At 45.5% G+C, this 15,566-nt stretch overlaps 1 protein-coding gene and 1 long non-coding RNA gene across 10 annotated transcripts in view; one reads left to right on the plus strand and one right to left on the minus strand.

Annotated features, from left to right (window-relative positions):
- Window positions 1–1,848: 1,848 nt before the first annotated feature.
- On the minus strand, window positions 1,849–3,048 carry LOC132248645 (uncharacterized). The gene is made up of 2 exons (XR_009459961.1): window positions 2,483–3,048; window positions 1,849–2,378 (listed from the first exon to the last, which is right to left on the minus strand). It is a non-coding gene; the product is annotated as an uncharacterized LOC132248645 (long non-coding RNA).
- A 149-nt stretch (window positions 3,049–3,197) lies between these two features.
- GRSF1 (G-rich RNA sequence binding factor 1) overlaps window positions 3,198–15,566 on the plus strand; it is a 50,361-nt gene continuing 37,992 nt past the window's right edge. For all 9 annotated transcript variants that reach the window (XR_009459958.1, XR_009459959.1, XR_009459960.1 and 6 more), the window contains exons 1-5: window positions 3,198–3,528; window positions 4,736–4,889; window positions 6,801–6,956; window positions 9,656–9,796; window positions 13,137–13,272. Coding sequence is in view for 6 of the 9 variants with exons in the window: in XM_059722378.1 (XP_059578361.1) it covers window positions 3,223–3,528; window positions 4,736–4,889; window positions 6,801–6,956; window positions 9,656–9,796; window positions 13,137–13,272 (893 nt within the window). In the remaining 3 variants the exon portion in view is untranslated. The remainder of the gene's footprint in view (window positions 3,529–4,735; window positions 4,890–6,800; window positions 6,957–9,655; window positions 9,797–13,136; window positions 13,273–15,566) is intronic.

Genomic DNA, 15,566 nt, shown 5'->3' on the forward strand with positions numbered 1-15,566 from the left:
AAAGTCCAGCTTGGCCTGATATAAACCAGTCCAAAAGAGGTTAAGTTATAATTTTTCAAGACCTCTGATAAAGCAGAGATGGGCAATTATTTGGCCTGGATGGCCTCTTAGGGAGTTTTGGTGAGCTCTTGCCGGCCAGGTCAGCATCTCCCCCCTTCCCTCAACACCTCACCAAAACTCCCGAAGTGGCCATCTGGGCCAAATAATTGTGATCTAAAGGCAGAGGTGAGTAGACAAAAGTAGAGGAACCTTTGTTCCCCACTTTTCCCTGCACTGAGTCCCTGGCACATGGCCGGGCCAGTGCCATGCTGTGTTCCTGTGCACCACCTTGGACCATGTGGGTGCAGCTGGAGTGGCTCCTGCCTGACCCAGCCAGGGACTTGGGGCAGGGGACTTGCTGGGGGCTTGGGATAGGTGGTACAGGGAAGAGGTGCAGGGAGAAGTGGGGAACACAGCATGGCACCAGCCAGGCTAGGCCTGTACCCCCTACCCGGTCGAGTCCCTGGCACATGGCAGAGTTGGGCAGGAGCTGCACCAGCTGTACCCACGTGGCCCAAGGAAAAATGTGGGAATGCAGTGTGGCATTGTGCTGGGGAATGGAGGAGGGGGTGCAGGGAGAAAGGGGCCAGGAGCCACAGGTTATCCAGGCCCGGCAAGGCGGGTACCCTGCTGTGTTCTCCCCTTCTCCCTGCACCCCTCCCCCACCCCAAATCCCTGATGTGCAGCCGGGTCTGGCCAGTGCCACACTGTTTTCTCTGCGCTGCTTTGGGCCATGTGGGTGCAGTTGGTGTGGCTCCTGCCTGGCCCAGCTGTGTGCCAGGGACTCAGGGTTGGGCAGGAGCCATGTCAGCTGCTCCAGCTGGGCTCATGCAGTGCAGCCCAAAGCAGCACACAGGAACATAGCACAGCGCCACATTAACAGTGCCCATGCCCCTACTAGGCCCCGGGCTGGCAGGGCATGGAAAACCCACAGCCCATGGCCCTCTTCCCCCTGCACCCTCTCCCCTGCCAGCAGGGAGAACCTTACCTGAGCTTCGACTTGCTAGGGGCTGGGCTCTATGGTTTGCAAATGGCTGCAGGGTTGCAGCTGTGTGCAGATAGCCTCACTAGACAGAAGCCTGGCCTGAAGCTTGGTGGCCCCTTGCCTTGAAGCATACACTAGGGGCTGAGAAGCGGGACAAAGCAGGCTGGGCCAGGGAGGGGTGTGACTGTTCTTGCTGCAGCCAGCTGGAAGGGTGAAGACCAAGAGCTGCCAAAAGCCAGCAGCCACAAGCTGGATAAAATTCTCCTTTAAAGGAGCAGCCAAGGACTAGATAGAATCATCTGGAGGGCGAAATGTAGCCCATGGGCCATATTTTTCCCACACCCATGATAAGAGGCTAGCATAATAACAAAATGAAAGACTGAAGAAACAGAAGAAAATGCTTATAGTTTACAGTCACCAAAATGTGTGTTTAGTACATTTTAGTGACATGAAGATGCAGCTCTTTCCTGGACACTGGTCTTCTAGGGATCATTAGAGTGAAGGGAAACAGGACTGAAAGAAGCAATCTTTAGCAACCTGCCTGCCAATCTTCACCGTCTTCTTTGGTCAGGGACTCTTTCAGGTACAGAACAATCCAGCAGTGGACAATTATTCTGGCTGGAGGGCCACTCAGTGAGCTTTGGTGAGCTGTTGAGAGCCCAAAGGGTAGCCCTGCCCTCCAGTCACCATCTTGGGACCAGAATTCCCATCCCCTGACCTATGCCACCAGAGTCCCTCCTTTTGCCCCTGGAAGTACTCCTTTTTGGCATGGAGGGGGGTACCCTCTTGGACCCAGAAAAAAAACCAAATCATATACTAAAAAATCTACCTATATTTTAATTTTATTGCAAAACATATGTTTGTCCTGATCTGTGTTTGTGTCCTGTATATAGAGGGGATTGCATAATAGCTCTAAAATAAAGTTTTACTCTTATATATTGTATGGGAGAGTGTGTGGGGTGTGGTTGAGGGGGGTGTATGGTAGGGGGGTTGAGAGGGTGTGACTGTGTGCAGGGGTGTGTAGGGGATGTTTCGGGGGATGTGTATATGTTGGGTGGCTGTGGGGGCCTGGGGTTTGTGGGGTGACAGAGGTTGGGGGGGCATTGGGACCCCCCACACATATTTTGCCCACCTCTGGAATAACCCATGTCAGAGAAGAGGAACCAAAGGACAGTCCAGAGACAACGGCTCTCCCTCTGGTGAGCTTTTTCCACTCTTGCTGTGTTTGTCTTAAAGGAAAAGATCCAGTCTTGATAACTGCAATGCTATTTCTGAAGCAAACTTTTCTTCCTCCAGGCAGCATAGTCAGTACAATTTTGAAAATCACCTAAGACTGCAAGTGTGGGAGACCCCTCTATTAAGGAAAAAAAAAAAAAAAAAAAAAGGGAAACAATTGATAGTATTAAAATTAAAGCATCAGGTAATACTTTAATTAGTATTAGGTGAGAGGCTCCTTACCAGCTCTGAACCGACTGCCCAGAGGAGTTTTCCATCCATTGACTCCTCTGTGAAATCCTATGAAATATGAACTTTAATTTCTACCCAGAACTTCTACAATCTTTTCTCCGATGCCCGATGAAGGGTGTTTGTGCCCGCCACTAAAAACTTGCAATTAAAGAATTTTTTTTTTTTTTTGCAAAAATCTTGTTGGTCTAATAAAAGGTATCATTTCTACCACGAGTCCTGATTCCCTTAATACTTTACGTTTAAAATGTGCTGTTGTGCCTTTTCCCCCTCACACAGAACATATAAGGTTTGAAAAGGTGTTGGCGGCGCCCATTACAAGCGGAGGAGGTCGGGCCCGCTTGACCCGAGACCCGGAACCACGCGGGCCTCCGGCGTTTGGACAGCGAGCGAGGTGAGGGGGTTCATCTGCGACCCCCGCGCGGGTGGCGCCGGGGACAGCCACTTCTCATGCCGCGCGCGTCCTGCCACGTTTCTTCTTTCTTTTCCCTGCCGTGATACCGATCTGCAGCGACCAAGCAATCACGGGCAATCATTTCCCAAGGGGGAAAAGAACGATGAACCCGAAGGCAGCGGAGCCGGGCCCGGCGGGAAAGCGGACGCACCAGTGCCGCGGCCCCATGGCCGGGCCCGGGGACTGCCGGGAAGGGGCGGAGCTGCGCGGCCTGGGCCCTGCGTGTCGTCGCGGCGCATGTGCCGGGCTCGGGCCCTCCTCGCCGCTGCCGCTGCTGCCCATGGCCGGGACACGCTGGGTGCTGGGCGCGCTGTTGCGGGGCTGCGGCTGTAGCTGCAGCAGCTGCCGGCGGACGGGGGCGGCCTGCCTCCCGCTGCGCCCCGTCGCCGCTGCAGCCGCCGCCGCCGCAGTGTCCGGGCGCCGCCGGCTCCTGCTGCTGCTGGGGGCGTCCGCGGCGGCGCAGAGCCGCGGCCTGCAAGTGGCGGCGGCTGCCGGGAGCCTGCGCCGCCCGCCCGGGCCCGGCTTCGCCCTGCGCGGCCCGCTGCTGCCCCCGGCGCTCGCGGGGGCTCGCGGCTACAGCAGCGAGGTACCACCCCCACCTCTCCGCTCCCCCCCGCCGGCCCCGGCCCCGGCCCCCCTCAGCCCGGGTGGGAGCGGGCCGCGCTTGGCTCGCCTCTGGGCATGGCCGCTTGTCCCAGCCTGGGGGCGTTGACCCCTTTGGCCGCAGGCGCGGGAGAGCGCCTGGCCTGCTCCTCGCACCCCGGCCTATGGAGGGTACCGGCAAGGTCACCTGGGTTAGACTGCCTGGTTCGCGCTTCATCTCCCCTGCTCGCCTCCATGTCCTGCTTCTCCCTCTCCTTTTCCTATTTCCCTCAGAGGGTCGCTGAAAATCCTGTGCTGGGCGGCCCTGAGGAGAGCTGGCCTGGCCCCTTGTGCTTGCCGGGTGGCTCAAAGGTCATCTCTGCCTTTTTTTCACTCATGGTGGCCAAGGTGCTAAGTTCTCGGGCTGTGTTTTCCACAACGAGCGAGGACCTATTTTCCTGCCAGTGGTGGGAAAAGTGGAAGCCAGTATCTGTGTCACTGCTGGAGTTACCTTCCAGAGCCGTAGTCTTCTCCAAAATTCAGAATAAGAGCACATGTCTCTTCTACGCTCATCCTCACTTCCTTGAGAGGAGCGTAAGAAGCATTTGAAATAGTTAGCTGCCTGTTTCTGGCAGACTTTTTATGGCCTTTGAGGAAACCAGCCTGACAGCAGAAGATCTTGGTCCCTTCAAAGTAAGCTTATTGCTACTTCCCTAAATGCATCCAATTCAAAGAAATTCCTTTTGCTCTTGTGGAATGGAAATGTGTTGAATACATCAAAGAATTGGGTCTTTGAGGTCATAACAAAATAATTTCTGAGTAGGTTTGTCTTATGTTGCAAACATTTCGGGCATCTCTAGTTAGTTGCTAGAAGTGAACTCCTATGGCCTTCTTCATAGGTTTTTGAAAAGCAGATTCCAAGGTAGTTAAGTTTAAGTAATTTAGAGCTAGCTTTCTTGAAAAACCTACTGTTAAAAAAAACAACCCTCCCAGTAGGACTAGATAATCTGGCAGGCTGCTTGGGTCTCTGTTTAGTTTTATGACCTGTTGGAAAAACTCCACATTGAGTACATTTAGCACAAAGACTTTGAGTATGTTTAACACAAAAGGGAATGATTTATAAAACAAGTTATTTTTAAAATAAAATGGAATATTAGAATCTGTCTTAAAAAGCAATAATTCTCTCTCTCTCTCTTTTTTTTTTTTTTAAGGATAAAAACTCTCAGTTTGAAGGTGAATATCCTGTGCTCGCTGAATATGAATCAGATTCACCAAAGGCCGGAGAAGAGGAGGACCTGTTTCTCATTCGAGCCCAAGGACTGCCATACTCTTGTACTGTGGAAGATGTGGTTGACTTTTTTGCTGGTATAGTGCTTAATTTTTGTTCAGAGATATTCTCATCGGCCAAATGTAATGTGATTGAGTGTGTGTTTAAATATGAATAATTTAACCTAAAACTTATTCGTGAATGCCAGACGCAGCATTACTTGTATTAATTTGTTTTTGGAGGTATGTAGTATGATGGAGGGAGCTGTTTGTTCTGTGTGGAGGTTCTGTGTTGATAGTATAAATTGTTGTTTGCTTAGGTTTGTGACCTGACTATAGAAAATAACTTGGAAATAATGTTAATTAAGCCGTTCTTCCTTATAAAATTTTATTTTTCAAATGTGTGAGAGTGATGAAGGTACCAATAATTTAATTCTGTTTTTAAAGGTTTTTAAAAATGCCGTTCAGTTATTTGAACTGCAGAATCAAAGCACAGAGTATGCCAGCTAGTTACAGGCCACTGTGCTGCTCTAGTTTGATTTAAGTGGTCAGACTGCTCCCACATAGAGGCCCATTTACCTCATTTGCACTCCACATGGGGGGGAAAAAAGTGCCTGTACAGATCAGGTCATAGGATCAAGTCCTTAAATTTTGTTTGATAACTAGTTAAAACTGAATTGGTTCATGGTTTAGGCTGAAATTGTCTAATTGTGGTATAGTGTGTGTATGGATAGCCTTTTTGGTACGTATAACTTTATAGTGCTATAAAAGTGTTGTGCAAATCTGGCAACACCATTGGAGTAGGGATGATGTCAAGAAAACTGGTAAGGAAAGGTAACATATTTAAAGGCTTTGTGTCTTCTAAAAACCAGAGCAGCCTGTGGGAAAAACTTAGAATTAGACGTCAGGAGATGATGTCTGTTGGTTATGGTATAGAAGAGGGGTATCAAACTTGCTCTGACCCCCAGACTGGATCTATGGACCCCAAGGCTTCTTGTGGGTCAGATCTGGACCCAGTGGGGGTGGGGCAAGTGATGCTGTGTTAGCATAGCCGTTACTTGCTCCCCTGCTGCCAAAAACTATCTTGAATGGGGTCCCATAGCCCTGGATTTGAAGTGGCCCTGCTCCTGAATTCCCAAGCCCACCAAGAACCCCATGGGCTAAAAGTGTAATGGCTTTGTGGGCTGGGTACAGTCTATGGGCCGTGTGTTTGATGCCCCAGCATAGAATGTATTCCACTTGTATGAATACCAAAGAAGTTCATAATTTGCTTAACTACGTAACACTGTGCCAGTCCACATATTCTGCTTAATTTTTGCTAAAATATGATTAGCAGAAAATTTTTGCTAAAATGTAACAAACACCAGCATTATCTGTACATCAGTTAAGTGCAAATGCATCAGAAGAACACAGCGTGTTTCAACCTCACTGCCCACTTTGAAAATGTGGAGAGAGAGAAGCCCTGAAACTAACTATTGGAAACCTTAAAAATTACAGGAGCTAGGGCTGCAAACACTTCAATACTGACAGTCTGCATACCTCACGTGCACTGATTCTTTACATTAAGTTGGGATAAGTGCGTGCTCCAGGTAAGTACATAGCCCTTTTTAAGTCTTGGAGCTGTGCACTTAAATGGAGTACTGTATCATACTGTTTAGATGAAATACAGATATTCCTTACTTAACGTCGCCCCAGGTAATGTTTCGTTATTACGTCACACATCTATTAGAGAACATACTCATTTAAAGTCACACAGCATTCAGTTATAACATTTTTTGGCTGCCACCTGCTAGTAGGTAACTACTGTGATGCAGCTGGATTCGCTTAACATCATTTTGTTTAAAGTTACAATTTTCAAGAACGTAACTACAACGTTAAGCAAGGAGTAACTGTATTAGGCAGGATCAAGCTACAGTTTTGACTGGATCAGCAGGTTATGGTAGGGAAGAAAATATTTATTGAATTGTATTGCACTTTTTTACCTATATTTTTTGTTTAATATCTTTTTAGGCTGCCAAATTCGAAACGGTGAGAGCGGCATACACTTCCTTTTGAACAGCAGTGGCAGACGCAGGGGGGATGCTGTGATTGAACTAGAGTCGGAAGAGGATGTGCAGAAAGCCTTAGAAAAGCATCACAGCTATATGGGTCAGCGATATGTGGAAGGTATGTGTAATTTTAAATTCAGCTGTTTTGAAGGGATGGAACATAGAGTAGGATGAACCAAGACTCTTTGAAAGGAAAAATAAAGGGGCCATTGATTTTTGTTAGAATGAAAACCTTCCCTAAAAATAATTAGGTTGGTGTTGGTAGGTTGAATGTAGTTTCATGTTTTGAGTGAGACTTTCCCTTTTCAGTCAGATTTCACGAAAATCAAGTGTAAAATCCATTTTTTTTATCCTATGTGGCACATCTTGTCCTTCCATAATAGTTTTTCTGGAAAAGTTTAGGTGTATCTTACAAAGAGCTGGAGGAGGGGGAAGATGACTGAAAAGTCAGCTTTTTCCAATTTTTGTTGGTTTGTTTTTGTTTTGGTCTGCTTGTCACTGAAATGGATAGGCATATTTCATAGTAGAGATAGTTGGAAAATAGGTTTTTAACGTATAGAAGATTTCAGTAAAGAAAATTCTTTGTTATGTCCACAAAAACTTAAACCTGGAAATCTTTTGGTTCTGAAATGGTGTTCTTGTGTTTTATGGAAACTGTAGTTTGGATATCTTGTGGTCCAAGCAGTGATCCTTGCTTATGAAAAATAGGTGCACATCTCCCATTATGCATTGTGATAAGTAGAGACTGTACATCCTAGGTGTCACATGGCTGTGGTGGATCATGGCAGATGGAGCGTGGGGATTCTAGCCCTTAAAGGCTGAGAATGAATCATCCAAGCTAAAACTGAGGTGCAGCAGCAAGATTTAAATATCAAATTTCTATCATTTACAATCAAAAATTGAATTTTTTTAATGGAAGACAATCTGAGTGGGGAAAAAAAAATACTTGTCAATCCCAATCATTAAAAATTTTCTGTGAAAATTTTATGAGAATTTTTTTTTCAACCAATCGTACTTAACAAAAGAGCCTTGCATGGATTTTGTGAGAACTCAGGTTGCAGTTCAGTGAATGTCAACTAGGGTGTCATAAGATCCTTTAAGTGTACTTTGGCACCTGGCCTCTGTGCAAGGAGGTAAGCACTCATTTCTCTCCTCGCCTGTGCCTGTCCAAGCATCCCACGGAAGAGCAGCGCTCATGACTGCTCTTCTGGGGATTCCAACTGTTGCCCTGGGCTGGTTGCCCCATGCCATGAGGAGTGGTCTCCGCTATGAGGTGGCAGACTGGCAGGGGATGTGGGGCCATGCTTTTTAGCCCAGCGTGCCCCCTCCCTCCTCCCTTCTCAAGGTTGGTGGGAAAAGCCATGGGGGCAGGTGGCTTCAGTCACTGGTGTTGCAGCATGCAAGTCCCTTGGAGGAGCAGCCATGGCAGCAGAGGTAACTTTTGCCCCTCCAGTACAAGTTAGGAATGGAGAGGGGGCAGATGGCAGAAAACCCCAGCCCAGGTGAATGGGTTCAGTTTATTTCCTAGATGGAGACAATTTCAATATTTTTTTTTTTGTATCCATTTTATTTTGATCCTAACTTTTTACTTTACAGTTTGTAGCCATGAGAGTAAATGTGATCCTTAAATAGCCTGGGCAGAGTATGATATGCATACACTAAAGGTTATTTTGTGAGAGGTCTTTCTTGCTGTGTGTACCTTTTCTGTATAAAAAGAACTTATAGGGGCTTGTGGTTCTCCATATCCTTTACCAGCTTGTTTTTTTTAAAGAACTCGGGGCCGGTTTTTCCAGGGGCCAGTCCCTGTCTGGAGCTCTTCTAAATATCTAGCCACTTTGGCTGCTTGCAGACCTTAAAAAAACAAAACATAGCGGCATTCGCTTTAAACTCAGTGCGCTCCTGCGCTGAGCCCAGCATGTGCCCAGAAGAGGCAGCACATCAGTTGGACCCAGCTCGCCCATTGTCTGTCTAGATCAGGTGCTTTAGTAGGGCTTTTTTGGCAAATTTATCTAATAGTTGATTGACTCAGCTTTAGGTAAAAATGGCAAAAAGCCCTGCCGAAGCTCCCGATCTATACAGATGCTGCGTAGCCAAGTCACAGTAACACTTTGCTTCTTCCAGTAAAGTGTGTGTGTGTAATGTCTGTAGGCTTCCTTCATTGTTTAAAAGAAGTGATTCTTGAGTGAGTGACCCTGGGCTGCTGTGAGATCCTTTTGAGGGTGCCACAGGCTGCAAGGAGGTAAGGACAGGAATAAATAAATTAGTTTTTGAAATGGGGTACCACTAGACTCAGAAAGGATATGGAGAGGTGCCTTGAATATAAAAAGATCAAGAGAGCTCCTGTTGTAGTTGCATGACAATATCTTTAAATATCTGAAGACTAAAAGGTGAATGACTCATCACTCCAATCATGTGGATTATATCGTCTGCTCCCCATGTTAGTGGGTATGGCTAGTAGGGAACTCTGCATGGAACCAGTGGGTTTGTCCTGGAAAGAATGAAGATTAAAAGTCACGTTGGGAAGCCAAGGCTCGTGCTTGTGCAGTGGAAGAGAAGAAGATACAAGTAGGCAGAAAAAGCTATGGGGTGTGTCCTTACTTGGTCTGCAAGGTCTAAAAGCTTAGGCTTGCAGGTTCTCAGGTGCCTCTCCCTCGCATGGTTCTTCTGCACTTTTTAAACTCAGGAACAAAAAGTATAATGTACACTCGAAACTGAAAATATATTTCTTCAGTCCCAAGCCCTTTGAGGTGATTCCTCAAAGTAGCTTTACAGCAGTAGCTTGTGAAGGAAAATGTTTTTCTCCTGTATTTTTTTTAGTTTTTGAAATACGTGATGAAGATGTAGATGCTGTATTGAAGAGACTGCTGTCCGTTCCACCTTCTGTTAAAGATGGAGTTGTACGTCTCCGAGGCCTTCCATACAGTTGCACTGAAGTAGACATTGAAGAGTTTTTTGCAGGTGACTTTTGAGAACGTTCTTTTCTTTTCAGCCAGTCAGTGCTTATAACTTCTAAATAATATTATGTTATCTAGACTTAGTTCATGAAACTTGAAGTTGCAAAAATTCTCAAATGCCACGGTGATGTCTTGCTGTCTGCTAGCTACTTCAATACTGATACCTGTTAGAGTTACCAGGATAACTGCAGGTCGCAACTTTCCTGTCTTTTCTGAGTGTACCCTCTGTAATCATTGAGGGTTCACTTTGTCTGACCAGGCCATGGGCTGCAGTCTTTTGGATCCAACCATGATTAATTCATCTGGTCTGATTTAGGCTCAGTACCTGTTGCAGCCTTTCCTCTGGAAGTTATGGCTAGTGGTAGCCAGTCAGCTGACTGACACCTTAAAGCAAAATGTTTGTTTAAAGCAGGACTGTCCAACTGGCAGGCTGCATTTGGCTTATGGGCTCCTGCCATGCTACCATTCCCCCAGTTTTTTCTGCTGCTGTGGTAACCAGGTTCTCTGGGGCAGGGCAGCACAGTAGGAAGGTGCCCAGTGAGCCCTCTGCTCAGGTGGTGGGGTGTGTGTGTGTACCCACTTCATGGGGTTTGGGCAGGGCTAACGTGGTGGCAGGCATCTTTCTGCTGCCTGTGCCCTGGGGGTGTTGCTCTGACTGCACAGTGGGGATCCCGTGGAGTTCAGAGTCAGTGTGCCACCTAGGGCTTGGAACCAATATGGAGTGCAAGGCCAAGCTACTTAAAAGTTGGACAGCCTTGGTTTAAAGCAAAAGCATTTCAGATAGATAGTTTGTTTGCTGTTCTAAGACTTCATGTCTGGTTATCAGTGACTAATCCTCTTCCTACAAACCCTCCAACACCTCCAGGGTGCGCAGCTTGGCAGTTAGTTTGCCTGACTTAGAAACTAGTTCACCCCTTTTGTTTTAAGGAATGTCTCTAAATCCTGCTCTGTATTTTATGATCATTTTGCATCCTTTTCTGAGTCAGCTCTTTTTTAACTGTTCCAGAACCTTTTTAAATAATTTAGAAACCAGTGCTAACAGAAAATTTTGCTGCTTCCCAGCAGCTCAGATGGTCAAGCTGATAGCTTCCTGTTTTGACTTTTCAGCATTTTATTTACCTTTAATAAAGGGTATGCCTACAGAGGAGTCATTGTTATGACTTCAGTGAAGTCTGTCTTTTATGAAGACATAACTAGCCAACATTAAACTAGCAAGTTCAGGTCCTGCCAGCAGTTTGCTTGTGGTAGCATGGAGCTCAGCCTGGGCTGCAGAGCATGCCTGAGAAACTGTAGATGTGTGGGCACCTAGTCCATGCTGAACTCTGTGCTACTGCAGCTAGACTGCCACCAGGGACCAAGTTGCCTACAGTATCTGCACTTGCTACACTTTCAGTGGGCTGTACAAGCGTGGACATTACTGCATCAATTTAATATTCAAAATGTAAACAGTGTGTCTCAAATCATAACAGCTAGATACTTTTAAAACAAATTGTGAAAACTAAGAGCTAGAGAATAAGATGACACCAAGTTGTGTAGAGTTGCGGACTGTCTGGAGGGTAGGACTATGATCCAGAATAAATTGGAGAAATAGTCTGAATAAATTGGAGAAATGATCTGAAATCAATCAGATGAGCTTCAACAAGGACAAATACAAAAGTCTTGCAATTGGGATAGAGTAAATGTTTGCACAAATACAGTCTGGGGAGTGATTGGCTAGGCTGCAGCACTGCAGAGAGAAGGACAAGGTCCTGGGAATTACATTGGGCCATAAACTGTGAATATGAGCCAAAAGCATACTTTGATTGCCAAAAACGCCAACAGCATACTGGATTCTATTAACAGGAGGATCTCTTCCAAATCAAGGGAAGTGATTCCTCCACTCTATTCAGCAAGTGAGGCCTCACGTAGAGTTCTGTGTTCAGTTTTGGGGCCTGGACTTCATGAAAGATATGGACAGATTGAGAAGAGTCTGTTGGAAAGTGACAAAAATGATTAGAGGTCTGGGAAGCATGATTTATGAAGAAAGGCTGAAAGAGCTACTATTGTTCAGCATGGAGAAGACTAAGTGGGGGGATTTGCTAACCGTCTTCAAATCCCTGAAGAACAATTACAGAGAGGATGGAAATATAGCCTTTTTTCTGTGGCTGTAGGGGGCAGGACTAGGAGCAATGGCCTTGAACTGCAGCACAGGAAATTTAGGCTGGAGGTCAGGAAGAAATTTTTGACTATGAGGGTGGTTAAACATTGGAACAAACTACCTCAGTGTTGTGAAATGTCTATCCCTGGACACTTGACTGGAATGGTTTAGTCAGGAATGGGATGACCTTGACTGGAACACAAGACTGGATTAGATGATTCTGTGAGGTCCTTTCCACCCTTACTTTCCTATGATCCTATGGTAAGATGATATAGCCTTCCGAAAAAAAATAACCAGAGCACTAATTCCACGTGGATTAGTTCAAGATCACATTTAACGTTTGGTTAGAATTACATAAATTCTGCATATATTGTCAAGTTGCGATTAGTTCTGGATTCTCTGGCCTTCAGGAAGGGATTGTGCAGTGGAAATGCAATGAAGCATTGCAAGTATGGTTGGAAATTTCCTAGTTTCTATATGAGTTTGTAGACATTGAGAACAAGAGTCTGTAATAAAATGAGTACCTGCCAGAGAAGCAGTAAGTTGTTTATATCTTTTTGTTTACGAAAATAAAAGAACCAAACCCTCAAAAAAAACACCCCAGAAAAATGCAAACAACTGAAATTTTACAGTAATTGCTTATTGCTTGCTGGAAGAATTTGAGGATTAAAGTCTTTGAGACTAAGGTTTATGAGACAGTACTGTGTTTTCTCACATACATTGCACACCTCTTTCCAAAATTATGCTGCTAGAAGTCTGGGTCATTTACATCATAAATGAGGAAATATGGTAATAGCAGTTTCTGCTGGGAGGGGGAAGGACAATGAAAGTAATGCTGCAGTGCAGGCTGACTGGACATTTTCATCTGCCACAGAGTCTCCTGTTGCAGGAGCAAGGAAAACATATTTTTATTTATTTATTTTTGCACTTATATATTCTCCTTTTCAAAAACAAGTTGTGAATCTTGTTTAGGAATGTGTTGCATGTGATAAAATATGGTAAAATGCATATAAATCCATCAAATAGTTAAGAAATAAGAAAACAGCTGTCCAATAGGTGACGCATTGTATTAAGCCAGCTTGAAAAGTCAGTTGAGAATTGGATATCCTTTTCCTTATTCTGTATAAATTAAAAAGATGACTTGCAACCTTTGAGGAAAAATGCATATGGTACAGCTCACATTTGACAATGCTTTTATCCCCTAAAGGTTTGAGTATTGCTGATATAACATTTGTTATGGACCCAAGAGGAAAAAGAAAAACTGGAGAAGCCTTTGTGCAGTTTACTGCTCCAGAAATGGCAAAGCAAGCCCTGTTAAAGCATAAGGAGGAAATTGGGCATCGGTATGTGCTTCGGTGTGGTTAACAGGCGGCATTTGTGCATATCATAAAGCTAGCTTTATACACGTCATTTAAAGTTTGATACAGCGAGTGAATGATCATATTATGTTCCCTTTTTATTGATGATATGATCCTTCACTCCACGTCCTCGTTCTTTTACTTTGTTTCTTCATAAGAAGAATGAGAATATATGAATTACTATATGGCCATTTGAAGCTACTATGATGATGATTATCACATGTCTGCATAGAGTGGAGATGTAATAGACTGCTTTTTGGTTACATCAGTGATTTGCAAAGGAACTCATTATCCCTTTCACAGACAAAGGTAGAGAGGAGCTTCTGGGACACTAAAGCCAAGTCCTACTAAGGAGTTTATGTCCTTGCCTCCTATTGATTTCAGTAGCACTTAGATGCCTAAATACCTTTGAACCAATCCTTAGTTTATTATACACTTAGGATTCTGCAGTCCCCTACTCCCTGCATGTATTTTATTTAAATTAATTGTGAACACTTACAGTGGTTATTTCTCAGTTACTGCATCTGTACATAGTGATTTCCAGAAGATGGGAGAATTCTTTCGTTGGATAGGGAGGATCCTGGGTCAATATTTCCAAAGCAGGCTCTGTGCTAATAACTGAAATTTGCAAGGACCTGATACCTGCCAGATACTTCAGAAGAAGACACATTTTCCTCTTTTTTTTTTTTTTTGAAGAGAGCTGAGTCATCCTCTTTAAAGAGAGTTTTAACAGTATTCAGAGAGGGGACATAAATTGGAAATAAGTTGCTTCACCAGTAGCTTGACAAATGTGTTCTGCATGATATCTACCTCTGATTTCCAAAGAATTGTAAAGCATTAAACAGTATGGAACTTAACTACGTCAACCCTATCTTTATTTTTAGTATCTGTAGTGGCTGAGTTTATCATTTCTAGGTTGTGTGTTGTAGAAGGGGTGATATACTACCCTGTGCATCCTTGCCACCATGGTTGGCATGGCATCCTCTCTGGTGCCCCCTACTAACTGCCAGTCCATTCTTTGGGTGGGTTCTTTCCTGTGGTTCAGTCTTCCTGTCAAGTCCTACTTAGTTCTTTTGTTTCCAAGGTTTCATAGATTCATAGATGTTAGGGCCGGAAAGTACCTCAATAGATCGAGTCTGGCCCCTTGCATGCGCAGGAAAGAGTGCTGGGTTCAGATGACCCCAGCCAGATGCCTATCTAACCTCCTCTTGAAGACCCCCAGGGTAGGGGAGAGCACCACCTCCCTTGGGAGCCCGTTCCAGACCTTGGCCACTCTAACTGTGAAGTTCTTCCTAATGTCCAGTCTAAATCTGCTGTCTGCTAGCTTATGGCCATTATTTCTTGTGACCCCCGGGGGCACCTTGGTGAGTAGAGCCTCACCAATTCCCTTCTGTGCCCCCATGAGGAATTTATAGGCAGCCACAAGGTCGCCTCTCAACCTTCTCTTGTGGAGGCTGAAGAGGTCCAAGTGCCATAGTCTCTCCTCATAGGGCTTGGCCTGCAAGCCCTTAACCATACGAGTGGCCCTTCTCTGGACCCTCTCCAGGTTATCCGCATCCCTCTTGAAGTGTGGTGCCCAAAACTGCATGCAGTATTCCAACTGTGGTCTGACCATTGCCTGATAGAGGGGAAGTATCACCTCCTTGGTTCTTTCTGTCATGCATCTGCTGATGCACAATAAAGTGCAGTTAGCTTTGCTGATGATTCCTGTTTATCTTGGTGTCCACTAGGACTCTGAGATCCCTTTCCGCTTCCGTGCTGCTGAGCAGGTAATTTCCTAGGCAGTAGGTGTGCTGGACATTTTTCCTCCCTAGGTGCAGCACTTTGCATTTCTCCTTGTTGAACTGCATTCTATTGTTTTCTGCCCACTTGTCCAACCTGTCCAGGTCTGCCTGTAGTTGTTTCTTGCCCTCCGGTGTGTCCACTTCTCCCCACAGTTTTGTATCATCTCCAAACTTGGACAGAGTACACTTCACTCCCTTGTCCAAGTAACTGATGAAGACATTGAAGAGTATCAGTTCAGGGACCGAGCCCTGCAGGACCTCACTGCCCACGCCCTTCCAGGTCGACATCGACCCATCCACCACCACTCCCTGGGTATGACTCTCTAGCCAATTTGCCACCCACCGGACTGTGTAATCATCCAAGTCACAACCTCTTAATTTGTTCACCAGTATGGGGTGGGATACCATATCAAAGGCCTTCTTGAAGTTTTAAGTAAACGATATCTACCCCTACTCCTGCATCCAGGTGTTTTGTAACCTGGTCATAAAAAGAGA

The sequence above is a fragment of the Alligator mississippiensis genome, chromosome 2 (assembly GCF_030867095.1).
Source record: "Alligator mississippiensis isolate rAllMis1 chromosome 2, rAllMis1, whole genome shotgun sequence".
Taxonomy (NCBI): Eukaryota; Metazoa; Chordata; order Crocodylia; family Alligatoridae; genus Alligator; species Alligator mississippiensis.